General features: G+C 36.9%; 1 protein-coding gene across 50 annotated transcripts in view; it reads right to left on the bottom strand.

Annotated features, from left to right (window-relative positions):
* NUMB (NUMB endocytic adaptor protein) overlaps positions 1–19,282 on the bottom strand; it is a 185,505-nt gene that overhangs the window by 25,717 nt on the left and 140,506 nt on the right. For 28 of the 50 annotated variants that reach the window (XM_048220108.2, XM_048220093.2, XM_057318357.1 and 25 more), the window contains 2 exons: positions 16,170–16,244; positions 10,288–10,320 (listed from right to left, as the gene is read on the bottom strand). In XM_048220108.2, the coding sequence (XP_048076065.1) occupies positions 10,288–10,320; positions 16,170–16,244 (108 nt within the window). The remainder of the gene's footprint in view (positions 1–10,287; positions 10,321–16,169; positions 16,245–19,282) is intronic. The other 22 variants (XM_057318375.1, XM_048220095.2, XM_048220103.2 and 19 more) reach the window with 1 other exon arrangement.

The raw sequence follows: 19,282 nt of genomic DNA, 5'->3' as shown, positions 1-19,282 counted from the left end.
TCTCTCTCTCTGCCCCTCATCCTACCCCTCTCTAAAAATAAATTTAAAAAATAAATAAACTGCAACTCAGATCTCAGTGCTGTCCAACTCCAAAGTTCTATGAGTCCCAAGACCACCAATGAGAAAAGAATATGTAATTAATCAACATAACTACAACTGTTATTTAAGGGCAAGATAATTCTGCTGGGCGTATGATAGATAAGAGCAAAAGGTTAAGCAGCTGTTCTAATGTTTAACCCTAAGCAAGAAACACTATAAAGACACATGGGAAGCATAATATGGCATAACTATGAAATGTTAAGAAGCAACTGCAGCAAAAAAACCAATCTGGGCAGGAGAGGCAGAGCAAGTTACTCTTTCTGAGCAACAGTGATTTCCCATTCTATTGTCTACAAACCAAAATGATTTTCAAGCGTCCCCAATGTGTAAAGAATCACTGGTCAGTCTTTCTGTCACACCTACACATAGAGATAACCCAGTCATTACAGAGTACAGAGATAATGACACACTAACAGGCAACATGAGATGGTATGCCTTGTAATAAATGAACAAGAAACTTCTTTTCTTTCACAGAAAAATTGGCTTTTTTTAAAATCTGAAAAGGACCTTAAAGTCTATCACTTGATATTTGAATTTCTGAACAGAATCATGTAAAGAACAAATTTTGTTTCCTAATTCCCAGATACAGTGAATACTCTGTAAAGAACAAAGGAGCAAAGGGGAAAGAAACACAACTTTCACCAGTATTTGAGACTGGCATTATCTCTAATGGCTGCTTCATTTACACTACAGTAATCCTTTTAATCTGGGACACTAACATACACTGTATTTCCTGCACTATAAGTAAGAGGAGACTTGAAAGGCTTTCAGGAAAAAATAAGGATGGTAGCAGACAGCATGCAAGATGAAGCAAAAACCAAAGGAAAGATTTCTGGAGGTAATTCAGTGCTTCCAGTTCGCCACATCACTTTTAATTGAGGGGAGAGGGGAACCTAGGGACTATTCTAATATTAAGTTCATATTTCAAATATATATATAATACCAGACAGAAAATTCCACAGGTTTCAACCTGCCTGAAACCAAATTCATCATACCCCTCCTCATAATGAATGGCTCCCCAATCATCTTGGTCAATCATACCCAAAGCTTGGGTCATATTTTCTGATTCTTTCTGTATATCCCTAGTTTGAATGAATGAATGAATGAATGAATGGGAGCATATTTTTCTCTCATCCCAGTGGTCCTGTAAATGCTGTTCCTTCTGCCTGAAATGCATGTCTCCTCTAACTTAGTTTAACTAGAAGTCATTGCATTGTATATCAGCCTGAGGTGTCACCTCCTCCTAGAAGCCTTCATCATAACCTCTCACATTCATTCTTCCTTTCTGCTCCAAGTAATACCTGTTCTTGTCACATGTTTTGGTAAACATTTCTTTACCTGTCTGGTTCCTCCCACTACAGGGTGAACTTGAAAGCAGTGCATTTGTCATTCATTCATTTGTTCATTCACTAACTCAAATATTTTGGAGCAGCTACTGTGGAACACATACTACTTGAGGCACTGAAGATTCCGCAGTGAAAATAGGTGAAGATTTCAGTCTTAAGAGAGCTTATGTTTCAGTAAAAGAGATGAATAAGTAAACTGTATGGTATGACAAATGGTGATAAGCCCTATCGGAAAAATAAAGCAAGGAAGAGGAATACTGAGTGTGTGTACATGGAGGAAGGTGGTATTTGGAATTTAAAATAGGGTTCTCAGTGAAAGCCTCATTCTTAGTGAATGCCTCACTGAGAATGGGGCGTTTGAACAAAGAATGGAAAGACATGAAGAAGCGAGCCATGCGTATATCTGGCTTCACAGTAGCAGTTATAGCAAGCACAAACAGCAGAAGCATACCTGGTGTGCTCAAGGAATAGCAAGGAGGCTAGTGTGGCTGGAACCGAGGGAGTGAGAGTAGGAGAAGATAGGAAAAGGGACAGAGGGAATTAAAAAGACTTCGGCTTTTATCCTGAGTAGGACAGGAAGCTACTGGAGGATCTGGAGCGTGGAGCAACATAATCAGCCCTCTGTCTTAAAAAGATCACTCAGGCTGATATCTTGAGAACAGATGGCAGGGGGGACAAAAATGAAAGCAGGGGAAGAAGAACACTACTGTAATGACTCAGATGAGAGGAGAAACCGGCTTGGACCAGGGCAGTAGTGTGGCAGTCGTGAGACAGGAAATGTTGATGAGATATGGATACAGAGTATAACAGAAAGAGAGGAGTCAAAATTAGATCCAGGATTTTTGGCTAGAGCACAGGTACAGAGTTGCTCTATACTGAGATGGGGAAGATTAGGGGAGAGTAGTTTGGGAGGGACAGATTAGGAATTTGTTTTGTGACATGTGATGCAAGTTGCCTGGTGTAAAGTGTTTAATGATGATGACGATGATAATAATACCTAACACTTATCCACTGTGGTAGGGTGTTTTGTACACTTCGCTTATATTTACTTATTTAATCTTCACAACAATCACATGAGGTTGGTATTAGTATTATCCTTTTTTTTTATAGGTGGGGAAATTGAGGTACAGAATAGTTAAGAACCTTTCCCAAGGTCACAAAGCTAGTAGGTGGCTGAGCCACGATTAAATGCAAGCACCTGACTCCCTAGAGTCTATGCCCTTAACCCCTATGCCATATTGCTTCTACGATGGAAATACCACCAAGGAGTTCAGAGAAGATGTCTGAAGATAGAAGTTTCAGTCATCAGCATAGAGATGGTATTTAAATCCATGACACTGCATGAGATCATCAAGGGAGAGGTGTAGGTAGAGAAGAGTCCACAGACTGGGAAGCAGGCAGCGTATGAGGGAAAACCAAGAACATGATCCCTGAACTCCAAGTGAACAGCGTTTCATAGCAGGAGAGGAACAGACTACGACAAATCTACTAATAGGTCAGATATGGTGGTAGTAGGATCCTTGGAATAACGATACAGAAGAAAACTTAATAGGAACAGCTTTGGTGGAGTGGTGAGGGTAAAAGGCTGATTAAATAGGTGTAACAGAGGAAGGGAGAGCAGAAACTTAAGGCACGAAGAAACATTTTTTTAAAAAAGACGATTTGTTTTGATCCACTATAGAAAGAAAAACTGAAATGGAAAAGTGTGCGGGGAGCATTGCTGGAGTAAGTTTAAGAGCTGGAATAGTAAGACTCTAGTGGAGAAGCTGGCCTCGGCTGGGAACACAGACAGTTCATCCCTGCATAGGAGGGAAAACAGAGCATACGGGCATGGATGTAGGTCGGTGAGGAGCTGTGGTGGCGGCACATGGGAGAGTTTTCTTCTGATTGATTCTATGTTTTCAGTGACATAGGAAGCAAGGTCATCAGCCAAAAGAGAGAACAGAGTAAGAAATTCTGGAGGCTTAAGGAAAAAGGAGGAGGTGTCAAATAATTACCTAAAAATGAGACAGTAAATGAATAAAAAAAAAAATGAAGACTGTCTTGATCCTCTTTGTACCTCAACAGCCTAGCAGAGTCCCTAGTGTGTTTTAGACGCTGTGACTTCAGCTTGAGAACCACTGTGTTTCTTGGGTTTTTTTTTTAAGACTTATTTATTTGAGAGACAGAAAGAGAGCACATGAGTGGGAGGAGCAGAGGGAGAGAGAGAGAGAATCTCAAGCAGACTCTGTGCTGAGTGCAGAGTCTGACATGTGGTTCAATCTCATGACCCTGAGATCAAGACCTGAGCTAAGTTCAAAAGTCAGATGCTTAACCGACTAAGCCACCCCGGTGCCCCATTTCCTCACTTTAAAGAAAAGGATCCAGAATGTAGGTAAGCACTAAGTATGATTTGTTATAGAGAAGAAAATCTGGGAAATCTCAACTAGAACGCAGATGTGAGTACACGTACTTAAGAGTAGTCATAAATACCACACAGTGTTTACTGTTTAGAATTAGGTAAAAACAATATAACCACATATTACTTTTCAACCATGCGTTCTCCAAAACATAATCATTTCTAATTATGCCATTTAACAACTGAAAAAGTGTAAGAACATGAGAAAAATATATTTGGCAGTACATTAACAGGATCTGCTAGAACAGATATAATATTTTTGGTGATTTTTATATAGTTAAAGTGCCCCTCCCCCCTTCAAAGTGACATAATAGCTCAGGGAAGAATTCACAAACTCAGATGCCTACAGGATTAAGAGCAGGCAACAAAATGAGTGAAACAGGCTGCATGTAAGGACAATAGAGAGTTGCAGAGATTGTGGCCAACAGGCAACCGAAGGGTACTGTGGCTACTCAGCTCAAGCCACTGCTGCCACATAGAAAGCATTCCAGTTTGTCAGATCTTCTAATTCTTTTTTTTTTTCTTAAGATTTTATTTATTTATTTGACAGAGACAGAGACAGCCAGCGAGAGAGGGAACACAAGCAGGGGGAGTGGGAGAGGAAGAAGCAGGCTCCCAGCGGAGGAGCCTGATGTGGGGCTCGATCCCATAACGCCGGGATCACGCCCTGAGCCGAAGGCAGACGCTTAACCACTGTGCCACCCAGGCGCCCCAGATCTTCTAATTCTTAAGATAGATATTCTACTTTTTATGTGAAAACTTTCAGTGTTTGAAATTTTGGCAACTAACTCAAACTTATAAACTGTGCTCAGGCATACAAAGCATGTTTGTGGGACGCATTCAGGCCCTTGAGCTATCTGCTGTACTTCTGATGAGAGAACATCAATATGGAGTAGGTGAAAAATACTGCACCAACTTTCAGAAAACCCTGGTTTCAGGGTAGGCACTGCCCTTTACTACTAACTGGGTGACCTCTTTGAGCTTGTTTATTCATTTGTAAAATGTAATTTCATGAACTATCCTGTTTTAATTCATTGAGTAGTTGTGAGTAGCAGATTAGAAAGTAGGTCAAAGCCTATCATAAAGCTCTGTGTAAATATAAGCAAATAGCTGTGAGATAATGGAAAATATATATTGGTCTCTGCCCCTGGTTCTGGGCACAGAGCTTCTGAAAACCTTATACTTTCCTAATTTCCCAAGCGATAAGAGCACTGTGAGCATCCCTTGTTCTAAAATGTGGTCTTTGACTCCATCCCTGACACAGAGCTCCTAAAGCCCTTGTAAATTCCTAAGTGATAAGAGCACTAGGAGCAACTTTTGTTGGATGAGACAACTCTGGGTAGGCTGCTAGATAAGGGCTGCTCATCAGAAAGAACAAGCCATGATGAGCAGCTTGGAATTTTTAGCCCCACCTCATATGCCATCCTCCAGAGAGGGAGAAGGGCTAGAAATGGAATTAATAATTGGTCATGCCTATATGAAGAAGCCTCCAGAAAACCCCAACAGTACAAGGTTCAGAGAGCTTCCAGGTTGGCAAACACATCATACCAGGAGAGTGTCACACTCCCTCTCCACAGGGACAGAGGCTCCTGTGCTTGGAATCCTCCCAGACTTCACCCTGTGTAGCTCTTGGTCTGGCTGTTCTTCTGTTTCTGTTATCACATATTTTAAATAAACTAGTAAATGTAAGTATTTCCCTAAGTTCTGTGAGCTGCTCTAGCAAATTAAACCTGAAGAGGAGGTTGTGGGAACCTCCAATTTGTAGCCAAACTGGACAGACATTGTAGGTAACCAGGAGACCTATTACTTACGGCTGGCATGTAAAATAGTGTGGAAGCAGTCTTATGGGACTGAGCCCTTAACCCGTGGGATCAGACACTATCTCCAGGTAGGCAGTGTTAGAACTGAGTTAAATTGTGAGATAACTAGCTGATGTCACAAAAAATTGCTTGGTGTATGGAAAAATATCTCATTTGGAGACCAGAAATGAAGTGTTTTGTGTGAGCAGTAAAGGAAACACACAAGAGAAAGACTCACAGGAGATAACTGAACTGAATTTTTCTAATATGATGGCTTTAAAAAGAGAACTAACGGGTAGCCTAAGAACATTTCATATCTCTGTATTCAGTCATTTCCTCATAAAATGTAAATGCAGATTACTTAGCTCATGGAGTTCCTCAAATATATTAAAATTATAAAATCTTTTTCAAGTGTTAACTGCCATGTAATTACTTGGTTAATCAAGTATTTGCTTGGTATGTCCAAATAAACTAACAAACCTGTATACAGTACTTCCTAAAAAGCTGAGTACATTTTTGGCTCTCCTAACAACAGTGAGCAATTTAATGTAGCTAGTTTGGAAAAAGTTATTTCAGGTTTTCAGGTTTTTTTTTTTTTCTTTCCTGTTTTAAGATGTGTATAAGCGGGGCGCCTGGGTGGCACAGTCGTTAAGCGTCTGCCTTCGGCTCAGGGCGTGATCCCAGCACTCTGGGATTGAGCCCCACATCAGGCTTCTCCGCTAGGATCCTGCTTCTTCCTCTCTCACTCCCCCTGCTTGTGTTCCCTCTCTCGCTGGCTGTCTCTCTCTGTCAAATAAATAAATAAAATAAAATAAAATAAAATAAAATAAAATAAAATAAGATGTGTATAAGCTTACATGGGCTAAATAATACAGTTCTGTAAACAGACTCAGGTTTATCTGTTCCCTATGGTGAACGCTTATGGAGGCACTCCTCCCATCAACTGGTGCAGGAATAGAGAAGTGACCGGTTGGTCAGATTCAGGAAACAACTTAGGAAAACGAGGAAGCAGTCCTCCTGGTCATGATTTATAAATTCAGATTCAGGTCTAATAATCCTTTCACCTCTACTTTTATGTAAATACGTTTAATGGAAACACCTCTTGATAATTGTTGTTCTCTTTATCTTGGACCACTAAATCATACATGCTGTGAAGGCTAAGAAAGTCTCAAAATTTATAAGAAACTTTTTAAAAAACTCCCTACCAATAGTTAATAATATTGTAGTAACTTTGTATAGTTACAGATAGTAAGTACACTTATCATAGCAAGTGTCTCGTAATTACTTATAAAATTGCTATCTCGTACACCTGAAACTAATACACGTCAACTATACTTTAATTAAAAAAATAAACTCCCTATCATATACTGTTCTATGAGATTCTCCATTTTTAGTTTTCATTAAACCAAAATTGGCCTGGCAAACTTGACAAACCAAGTCTCTTTCACCAGCCTATTTCTTGTAGCTTAGTGTGGAAGTGAGCTGAATGATGGCATCTTGAAAGATTTAAAAGGCTCCATTTTAAAAGGTTTTTCAAAAAAAAATAAATAAATAAAAGTTTTTCATTTAAGAGCACATTTCTGGTAAGATTATGGGTAATGCTTTTTCCCTGTTGGTTTTCCAAACTCTTTAAATGACTTAGTATAATTTAAAAAATTGTATGTTAGAATAAAATCACCCTGCCAATAAAAAGAATTCTCCCCTCAATAACAAAAGAATTCTGACAGTCGCATTTGTTCATAGATGCTATAATGAGACTGTTCAGCATCATTTGTTCCCTTTTTAAAAATTTTTTAAAAATATCTTATTTATTTATTTGAGAGAGAGAGAGCGCGAGCAAGTGAGCACACAAGCAGGGGGAGTGGTAGACAGAGGGAGAGGGAGAATAAGGCTCCCCGCAGTGCAGGGAGCCGACTTGGGGCTGGATCCCATCATGACCTGAGCTGAAGGCAGACACTTAACCGACTGAGCCACGGGGTGCCCCACCTCCCACCTTTTTAAAAGTTGTAGTTTAAATTCCAGTTAGTTAACATACAGTATAATATTAGTTTCATGTCAACAATTGAGTGATTCAACATGTCCATATGACAGCAGTGCTCATCTGCTTAGCATCTTTTAAGGAAACCCTGTGAGAGTAAAATTCAGTAGTATGATTTAAATATCTCCAAATTAATAAAATGTTAGTTTGAACCACTGAAAAAGACTCTTTAAAGCCTTAATAAAAAAGTAAATTGACTAGAGGTAAAAATCCAAAGTTAAATTACTACCTTCAAAGAACAAAGAAAGTGAAATGAGTTTATATGAAGCTATTTATTAGCATCTTTTAAGGTTAAATCTTTTATTTTTTAAAAGATTTTATTTTTAAGTAATCTATATACCCAGTGTGGGGTTCGAACCCATAACCCAAGATCAAAAGCCACATACTCCACCGACAGAACCAGCCAGGCACCCCAAGGTTAAGTCTTTTAAACTTTGGTTGTAACTAATATGAAAACAGAATAATTATAAAGCATAGTGATTAAGAATGTGAGCTCTGGAGTCCAATTATCTGGGTCCAAATTTTAGCTTCTACCACTAATTATGTCTGTGAATTTGGGCAGGTCACTTCCGTTTCCTCATTGTAAAACAGGGAGAATAATAATTTCAGCGTTATTTTAAGGATTAAGTGAGATGATTCCTAATTTTCTTTCTCATGCCATATAACATTTATCATGTTGCAAAGTGCAGTGAAACAGCTAAGAAGCACAGTGTGACCCAATTCAGCTACTCTGTAGGTACACCATGACTCCATTCTGTATAGCAATGAATACTGCCACTTTGGGATTGATTTCAAAGTGAGAGCTAGTTTTGTTCCCTAACGCCATGTTTTACAACTTTTTAAGTCTTCTTGTGGTATGTTTTTTCTATAAACCAAGTCAGTATTTTCTATAATTAGCCATCTATACAAGGTCTACACAGGTTTGTTTTACTAAAGTAGACATATTAAAAACTGATCACTTGGAATCTAGTTTAAATTGTATAATAATTATGGTGATGTGAAAATGCTTTGAAAAATTCTATTTGGAAAAGAATAAATATCTACAAAAAAACTTCCTTAACAATTATAATGCATATTTATACAGTTGACCCTTAAATACCATTGCACTGTGCAAATTTACTTATATGCAATTTTTTATAAATACAGTACAGTACTGTAAATGTATTTTTTCTTAAGATTTTAATAACATTTTCCTTTCTCTTGCTTACTTTACTGAAGAGTACAGTATGTAATACATATAACATATTAAATATGTGTTGATCAGCTATTTATGTTACTGGTAAGGTTACCAGTAGGCTATTACAGTTAAGTTCCTGGGGAGTCAAAAATCATACAGGAATTTCTGACTTCAGAGAGGTTTGGAGGCTCTGACCCCTGGCACTGATGCAAATGTCTATAGGATTAATTCTTTCTAGATATGGACCTGTTGATTTAACTCAAACTCAAAATGTCTACTAAGAAATTTTATTGCAACGAGTGGGTAAATGATATGACTTTCTCTTTCAGACTGACAGCAGTAACTGAATCAAGCCATTCAATCTAAAGTCTCTTCAAATCTGTTTATAAACACATTTATAAGTATAAAGGTGACATACCTGAACGTGTAAAAACCAGCCACAACTAACATATTTACTTGAGAATAAAATGGAAACTATTAGTTCTTTATTTTTTTTTCAGGATTGTCATCTACTTTATTTTTTTATAATAATTTTTTATTATGTTATGTTAGTCACCATACGGTATATCCTTAGTTTTTGATGTAATGTTCCATGATTCATTAACTATTAGTTCTTTAAAACAAATTTCCAAAGTAACAAAACCACCCAGTAAAAAAAAAAAAATTGATGGGATTTTTATATTCGCATTAACTCTTAGTAATTTATATCCAATGACAGTAGTGTTTTCTTATACTGTTTCAGTCTAAATTATTTTCTAGCACTTACTTAAAACTAAACAATGATAAATTCTGACACAAAAATGTTAGAAATGTATTTACCTATTTGTATATATATTCTTAATTCTAAGGAAATCGGGACATTAAATAATCATTACTTGAAAAGCATTTACAGAAGGAACATACCACACAATGACAGATTATTTGGTAGACTACTAATGAGGATAATTTTTCTCAGATTAGCATCCCAGGCTAAAAATGATAGAATCCCCAAAGATAAGTTTATGTACTTCCACTCACTTCACCTGAAATTTAATTTAGATTGAAAAAAAGCATTTGCATTGAATATAAAATCTGGGGTACATTCAATTTCCACTTGAACTTAATATTTCTTCCCATTTCTCTGTCAATACTGAGCACTAAGTAAAACCCACTTGTTAAAAATCCACCTAATATGCTAATATGAACAGCTTTGCAAGATCAAATTAAATTTATTTTAATACCTAGCCTTGAGGACATAATACTTTTTCAATCTATTTGCTTTCTTTATGGAATTTTAGTATGAACAGACACACAGTTAATATCATAGATAGCAACTTTCCAATTTATTAATTTCCATATATCAATTCCTATATTATAAAGAAATGAATGTCAGTGCTATACTAGGGGTGTAACTCCTTATAAAGCAAGCACGAATGTGGCATCAAACTTACTTTTCCAAAGAAGCCTTTGAAGAACTTCCTTTCCTGGAGGAACAGGGGGACAAGTCGAGCGCTATTATTGTATGGGCTAAATGTCCCAGGGTTTCACACCAATAAGCACATACAGAAATGGGGTAAAAGGCAAAGTAGGAGTAGGGGAGGGCGTGAGAGTTTTAAAGAGTTATCCATACCAGGAGTGACAGGGAAAAAGGACGGTGCATGAAAATGCAGGGAAACATACTGTATGGCCTAAGAATCCATGGAAAGAGAAGAAATCAGAACCCGCACCCGTGCAGAGCAACTAGTTAGTTTAGTAGTCTCTATTTACTTTTGAAACAGAGATTATCCAAATTTGGCAGCAGGGAAAAAGATTAAGACATATTGGTTTGGTGAGATTTGTATTTTAAATTTCCTAATACTGAGTAGTAAACACATTTTTCAATTTCCATATACATTTTTCAATTTAAAAATCAGTGGTCTACTATATGGAAGTCATCAATTAAAAAAAAAAACAGTCCACATTTGAATAACCACATAATCACATAAAAAATGCAACCCATAAAATTAAATTATGAGTGTGCAGCAAGAATTTTTGTCAGACTTTTTCTTACCAAGTTCAAGATTTCACTTAAAGAATCCTTACTCATCCATTGGGATCAATTTGTAAGTATGTGTATGTGTGGGCTGATCAATTCCACAACAATCATGGGGAAATAATAGATATGTTCTATTCCAGAAAATAAATTGTCTTTAAAGAACACAAAGCTAATGCTTTCACTGCAGATGAAAAAAATACATCTGGGAACCAAACAACATCTGTGGACCACAACTGAAATTTTAAAAATAGGGTTTTGTTTTAAAATGCTACTGTTTTAGGGGCGCCTCGGGGTGCAGTCGTTAAGCGTCTGCCTTCGGCTCAGGGCGTGATACCAGCGTTCTGGGATCGAGCCCCACATCAGGCTCTTCCGCTAGGAGCCTGCTTCTTCCTCTCCCACTCCCCCTGCTTGTGTTCTCTCTCTCACTGGCTGTATGTCTCTGTCAAATAAATAAATAAAATCTTAAAAAAAAAATGCTACTGTTTTAGAATAAACAAACCTGCATTGGCTGTTATAAGTATGTAACTCTGAAACTATGTAGCTAAGAGAGACATAGCTATCTATGGTTCCAGCACCAATTCTTAAGCATGTAGAAACTTTAAAGCTGGCCACCATTTAAGATCAGAAGAACTTATGCAAAGTAGATGTGTTCTAACCCAAGCTACCTTAACTTTACATTTCCTAACTTTGGTTGAACTATTTAAGCCTTTAGTTTTTATAATCAGTTTTTAATGTTGGATAAGTATCTAGAAAAAGACAACTGTACAGAAATTTTACTCTCTCAGACAATTTATAAACTCATTCACTACTCTCAAACGCTGAAGAGTTTGTTTTCTACCTAAGTTTTGAAAATCCCAAACAGCATCAAATATTTCCAAAAAATGTTTTGAGCTTAAGCTGGAAAAACAATAAACTGGGGTAGTTATTGCAATAAGACTGCTTATTTCTACTGCCAAGTTTGGTGACCCTAGTTTTGTTAGACTGTGAGTGACCACCAGCTTTTAAAGATGCAGCCAAAGTTAAAAGATTCACAATTCTTGAGGGATTGTGAGGTAAGGGAAAGAGATCTGTTAATATTTAGTTCAGCTCCCAGAAAAGCTCTTGTTAAACATGTAGTCTGCCCTCTTTTCATAAAAGACCTCAGTTGTTAATGAAAAAAGTTGACGTGCAAAATGCATTAAAAGATAGTAATTAGAGAATATTAGTGCTTAAAAAAAAACAAGTTATGATTCTTTTACCTGCTAAAACAAGAACATATATTAAAGCAAATATATCAAATAGTGAATAAAAAACCAACATATTAGAAACTGTCAGTATAATGAAACTAGTCTAAAACCAAGACAGAGAGGGAGAGACATTTAGAGACAATGGGAAGAAAAGACCTTTTAAAAGGAAGAGCATTTTGGACCAATGTCAAGCAAGATAACCAAGGCCCAATACACTTTTTACAAAATAGACTGATAAATGACAGTACTACTCACCCTGCAACTGACTATGTCAATAAAGGTACTGAAAATGGACAATAGTCATTTCTGTCATTTATCCAATACAATCTAAGTCCCAGTGTGGCTATTTGTGCACTTATATCACAAAGTAAATGAGTTGGAAATAGCTATAACTAACTTTTATATCATACAAAAAGAATTTAAACATATTTATGCTCTGAGAAGCAGATTTAAAACTTAATCTTGAAAAAAAAGGCGATCTTGTTTAGTTATAATATCTTTTCATTTGAGAATATTAATTATGCAAGTAACTTCTTGTTGATGTTACAGTGATCCTGAATAGTAAGGGACTAATTTGAGGATAAATAAGAACTATACTTGCAAATTATCTGGCTTCTTCAATTATTCACAAAAAAAGCTCCAGAATGTCACATTTTTAGTTCAAACATCATTCAAGTGATAGGTTTAAGATGTTTGTTTTGCTACTTAACTCGTACATCTGAGCTATATAATTCTTTAAATTTTAAAACTCTGGCATTCAAACTAGTTCCATAAACATGTTATTTCTTCTTTAATCTGTAAGCTTATATACTTCTACATTTGCTTCCATTTATTTGAAACTCTAAGGAAGAAGACATAGCTTTTGGTACATAACCATCTGGTACAGCAGATTATAAATGTTTGTTAGATGAATGTTTGGTAAGGCAGGGAGGCAACTAGAAATTTCTGTATAGTAAAAATATGAAAAGAAGACAAAAATCTCAAATATTTGTGGATGAATATGGTCTGAGAAGAACAACATCCTGAAGACTTCCAACTTTCTGCAAACTTCTCAGTATAGCATTAGAAAGAGTATTTATAGGAGGAAGTTTTACTGAGTATAATAAACAGAAAATTGACTCCAGTTACCCCAAAATTCAATCTAATTTTTTAAATTCATGTTTACCTATGTGAAATTATACCTAACATTTACCCCAAGTTTCTTGGACAGCATTAGTCTGAAAAATTTTAAAGAACTTCTTGAATGAAAAGTTCAGAAGTGGTCAATTTCCCCCCAAAGTTCTGAAGTTTAAGTATGTACAGAAAAGCAATCAACATACATAAAACTTCATATTAGTCATAAATGACCATAGGGAAATAAGGATCATTTAGAGATATACAAAAAGGTTTCATAAACTTTAAAACATTAAATGTAAGATATGGTTATGATAATTGTTATGAGATTTGACTTGACCATATTGAGGACTGAACTGTTTTCTATATAGTCCAGAATTAATGTTTGAGTGGCTACTATGTGCCAGACACTGTTCCAGGCACAGGTATAATTTCTTAAATGGCAATTTGGTTTCTATTTCTGGTGAAAATAAAGCTTATTAAATTTAATTGTCTAAATAGTCTTATACCTCAAATAATCATGCTTATAGTTTATAATCTTCATGGTTAAAAAAAAATAAAAAGGTGGGACACCTGGGTGCCTCAGTCAGTTAAGTGTCTGCCCATCAGGTTCCCTGCTCAGTGGGGAGCCTGCTTCTCCCTCTCCCTCCGCCACTCCCCCTGCTTGTGCTCTCTCTCTCTGACAAATAAATAAAATCTTTAAAAAATAATAAAATAAAAAAATAAAAAGGTAAAATCCACTCAATTAAAAAAATTATTTTTTAGGGGCGCCTGGGTGGCGCAGTTTTTAAGCGTCTGCCTTTGGCTCAGGGCGTGATCGCGGCGTTTCGGGATCAAGTCCCACATCGGGCTCCTCCGCTGGGAGCCTGCTTCTTCCTCTTTCACTCCCCCTGCTTGTGTTCCCTCTCTCACTGGCTGTCTCTATCTCTGTCAAATAAATAAATAAAATCTTTTAAAAAAATTATTTTTTAAAAAGTTTATTTACGTAAGTAATTTCTACACCCAATGTGGGGCTCAAACCCATGACCCCAAGATCAAGAGTCACATGCATTTCCGACTGAGCCAGCTAGGCGCCCCTAAAAAAGTTAATTTTAAAACTAAATGGTGAATAGTGGTTATCTCTGTGATTATAAAAAATTTTACATACTGTTTTTATTCATTTGTATTTTACACAATGAACTTATCCTATCTATATAATGAAGAGATGCTTCTAATTAAGAGTAGGCTAAAAAAAAATAGTTAAGAGGATTCACTGCTCATTAAACTAAATACCATTTAATATCTTCTGTGCAAATGAAAACCATCCCTAGTTTCCCCTTATTTAGAGAGTGAACATGAAGCCATACTCTGAATTAAAAGACTTTCTAAAGGCTCATTCCACAATGACCTTCTACCTGTAAGTTAAGTAAGTTATAAAATTTTGATATCTATTTGTAATTTGTTTCAGGTCTATTTGTCTATTCACTGATTTGCCTGTTGTTTTCAGTTATGATGTTTAAATATTCTTTAATGACTAGTAGGACAAATCACTGTATTACTTTTAAAATTTTCTAAGCTAAACTTATTATTCTAGTGAACTTAGAATTATTCTGTTAAAGAAGAGATTGAATTTATGTTTCTTGGAAAATTACACTGTGTGAGGCTGCATTTAACTGGAGAATATATTCAGGTAGACATGACAAGTCTATAAATTAGAGCTTCACATACCATAATAGATGAAAATAAGTCCTTTTAACATTAATGATGATTAGAATAGGAAGGGCTTCAATCATTTAAGAATTTAAATGACCAAAATCTGAGGAAAATGGTACATATGTAAGTATGTATATGTACATGTCTCTACATATTGGTTTATTTTTTTAGTTCCTTGTATACTATAATCAGTTATTTTTCTCCTCCTTTCCCTTCTACAACAGATTCACAGACATTTGTTCCAAAACACAATACACTTCTCTAAGTTTGTTGTTTCTTTAATCTTGTATCTTTTATATTGAGGGATTATAGATGAGATGTCATATAAAATGTACCAAGCAGCAGAAAAGTTTTGATTAAGCAAATTGAGGGGGAAAAAAAAAAAAAAGCTCTCATTAGTAGCCAAACTTGTGGCAGCCTACCATACCAGCAAACCCAAAGCAAACAAGTATTTAATGCTGTCTGGGGCAAGGGCATGCAGAAGTAATGGTTAAAGCTTTCATAGCAAAGGGAGGAAAAGGCCACACACTGGAGAGAAGGAAGGTTGTGAAGAAGACTGTCAGAGTTGATGAGACATTCTTCAAACCTATCCAAAATATGATATCGACACTTAAATGTGAACCTTTATGAACTCTGAATCCATTCTCTCCTTTTATTAAATACACAAGCATGTGCCTGGGATTTATTCTATGGTATAACAGGCAAAGAAAACATTTATCCTGGAAAAGGACTTCCCATTTCAAGTATGCTGAAGTTTGTGCAAAAGGCAGGGGAAATACATTGTTTATGTTAGAGGGGTGTACAGAAGGAAACTGGAGAGTAGTAGTCAAGATAATAAGCCCTCCCCCAACCGTAAACCTCACTAGCCATCATCACAGATAACTCTATCTTCTGCTGCTTCTTACAGTAAATTTAACACCAGTAATTTATAACCCAGTTATCACAGTTAGGTTAAGACACTAACTGTAACAGTTTTCTCTTGGTTTTAGGACATTATTCACCTGTAAGATTTCATACCACTTGTTTCATACCACTTGTTTCATTATCCAAAAGGTACTTTTGTCTGGCCTAAATTGACAAAGTAGGTCTTTATAATTTACGCCTTTGGATGGATAACATGAGATGCTCTTTATTAGAGAGCCCACATCTTTGCCTTCAGAGAAACCCTGGTCTTATTGGATAGTGAATCACTAAAATTTACTGAGCAAAATCTCTTAAGAAAATATTTCGGTATATAAATCAACAGTGGCAACCATCAAATACATACAGCTTTCAGTCTTTTTACAGCATCTTCACAGATGTGCATTCCTCTTGACTCATCAACTTCTACATGGCCAAGGTACTGCAGAAAGAAGAAAAAAGGGTTACTGCTATGCTTACTGAGTAGCTACCATAAGGTAGGTATTAGCTGGAAGAAAACTGAATATTGAAATTTCTGCACTCAAGAAACTGCCACTGTATAAGAGTTAAGATGTTACTTTACTTACCCTCAGTGTCCTCATATGAATGAGATTCAGAATAAATGTCTCAAAGAATTGTTATAGAGAAGTGAAAAAGTAGATGGTGGGCACTAAATGTTACCTAAATTTATTGGATCTGAACATAATAGCCTATGCTAGACACAGTTGCTTTATCTCTGAACAAAAATAATCCTAAAACAAACTGTATGTATATATATGTAAATATGTATACACACATATTGAAAAAGGCACAAATAAAAACAACAGTTATTCAAAGGCTGAAGAGATCCCATATTCCTCTTAGGGGAACACATAAGAGCAAGGCAGAAAACTAAACAAATTTTAATAAGCAATACATTTAAGCTTTAAAAGATGTGCAGAATTTGAAGAGGCAAAAATCGAAAGGTTGGGAAACTATTTTAGGTAGAGAGAACTTAATAAAAGTTATAGATGTGGAACAGCATAACTGTTATCAGCAAGGATTCCTGTTTGGCTAGGATATGAGGCATGTACAACTGGGAATCTGAATGCTGGAATGAGTCTCTACTTAATTCTAGAGTCGAGAGAGAGATAATAAAGCTTCCCCCCCCAAAGTAGTAATGCAATTCAAATTGTACCTTAGTATGGGAATAGCCTTGGGTAAGATAAAGCAGAAGGGATGATGAAAAAATTACAAAAGTGCTCTCTTCTCAAAGGAAATTTATGGTCTGGTTCTGGGTACAATTGAGTAGACCCACTCTTCCCTGTCCCACTCATTGAATGAAACCTTAAAACCTGAACAGAAAACATGGAGCACCTATTTCGAGTCTCTTTTGTAAAGAGTAGAAAAGATGAGTCCAAGAAGAATACCGGGATCCAAAGTATTTCTGGATTGGCAGGGAGTTTACCTCCCACTCTCCTCCTCCATTTTCCCCCTTCCCCTTTTTGATACTTCCAACTTGAACTTAACACAGCCAGAAATCCAAAAGTGTGTGCTGTGGCAAAGAAAGAACTCTGGGAAAAGCACTCTAGCTGTGGCTCAAGGATCAGATAAGGAAACGCCTTATCCTCAGAGAGAGTATAGGAATCTCCCTCCCTTTTATTTATCTGTTTCCATTGTCCTCTCACACCCCAGCTTCCCAAGATATCCTATGCTAGTGGTAGCAATGGAAACCTGCAAGAGCCACATCTCTGAGAGACGGGAACTTTCCTCTCGTCACAGTGAAATTGTGATTCCAGGAAGATGGGACCAATGCCCTTTCTGCTTTTTTCCCCTCTTTTGTCTATCTCCCATCATTTGGCCCTGCATGGAGGTGCATTTCACTGTGAAACTCACGGTAGAGCAGAATAACAAGAGCCCCAGGAAACACAGGCATAGACAGCTTAAGTAACTTGCCCAAGGTCATTCAGCTAGTGAACACTCAAACCCAAGCAGCTTGATTCAGAACACTCTTACAGGGGCGCCCGGGTGGCTCAGCTGTTGAGCATCTGCCTTTGGCTCAGGGCGTGATCCCGGCGCTCTGGGATCAAGCCCCACATCAGGCTCCCCCGCTGGGAGCCTGCTTCTTCCTCTCCCACTCCCCCTGCTTGTGCTCCCTCCCTCACTGGCTGTCTCTCTGTCAAATAAATAAATAAAATCTTTTTTTTTATTAAAGATTTTTATTTATTTATTTGACAGAGATAGAGACAGCCAGAGAGAGAAAGAACACAAGCAGGGGGAGTGGGAGAGGAAGAAGCAGGCTCATAGCAGAGGAGCCTGACGTGGGGCTCGATCCCAGAACACCGGGATCACGCCCTGAGCCGAAGGCAGACGCTTAACCGCTGTGCCACCCAGGCGCCCCAATAAATAAAATCTTAAAAAAAAAAAAAAAAAAAAAAGAACACTCTTATAATGCTTAACATGGAATTTTTTCATTTTTACTAAAATCTTTCCAATACTAAGTGCATAAAACCAATAAATTAAAATCAATTTAGGAAAGCACTCGACTTCAGGTAACAAAATACTTGAGGCATCTATCATAAAGATCATAAACTAAGACCAAAATGTCTAAAGAATTATAACAGCTGTAATTCTGAATGAACACTATATAAACAGCAAGAATGCTCACCTTTTAGTGAATCAAATAATGTACTATATATAAATAGTTCTAAGTTGAAAGAATATAATCTCTTTAGGGCAAATCTGAATAATACGAAATCCAATAAGATAAATTTACATATTCTATTTTGGGTTCTCATATGCAATGAATTTGGCTACAAATTTTACACTTTCTATCTAGATCCACATTTAGTTACATTCTTTGGTTTTACAGATGACCAACAGTGGTAATGTTTTCTGAAACTCAACATCACTGAAGCCATTATGGATATTGAGTATACATAAGAACCTCAAATTTTAGGGGCGCCTGGGTGGCTCAGTCGTGAAGTGTCTGCCTTCGGCTCAGGGCGTGATCCCGGAGTCCTGGGATGGAGCCCCACATCAGGCTCCTCTGCTGGGAGCCTGCTTCTTCCTCTCCCACTCCCCCTGCCTGTGTTCCCTCTCTCACTGGCTGTCTCTCTGTCAAATAAATAAAATCTTAAAAAAAAAAAAAAGAGAGAACCTCAAATTTTAGAGAATTTCTAAACTACTACATTAAAAATAATATATAGGGGCGCCTGGGTGGCACAGCGGTTAAGCGTCTGCCTTCAGCTCAGGGCGTGATCCCGGTGTTATGGGATCGAGCCCCACATCAGATTCCTCCGCTATGAGCCTGCTTCTTCCTCTTCCACTCCCCCTGCTTGTGTTCCTGCTCTCGCTGGCTGTCTCTATCTCTGTCAAATAAATAAATAAAATCTTTTAAAAAAATAAAAAATAAAAAAAATAAAATAATATATAATGTTTCATATCAACAAGAAAGGATGCTGATAGCAAATTTTCACCAGTGTACCTCTATCTGGCTCA

The sequence above is a fragment of the Ursus arctos genome, unplaced genomic scaffold (genome assembly GCF_023065955.2).
Source record: "Ursus arctos isolate Adak ecotype North America unplaced genomic scaffold, UrsArc2.0 scaffold_25, whole genome shotgun sequence".
Taxonomy (NCBI): Eukaryota; Metazoa; Chordata; class Mammalia; order Carnivora; family Ursidae; genus Ursus; species Ursus arctos.
This window is presented reverse-complemented; position numbering and strand designations above follow the sequence as displayed.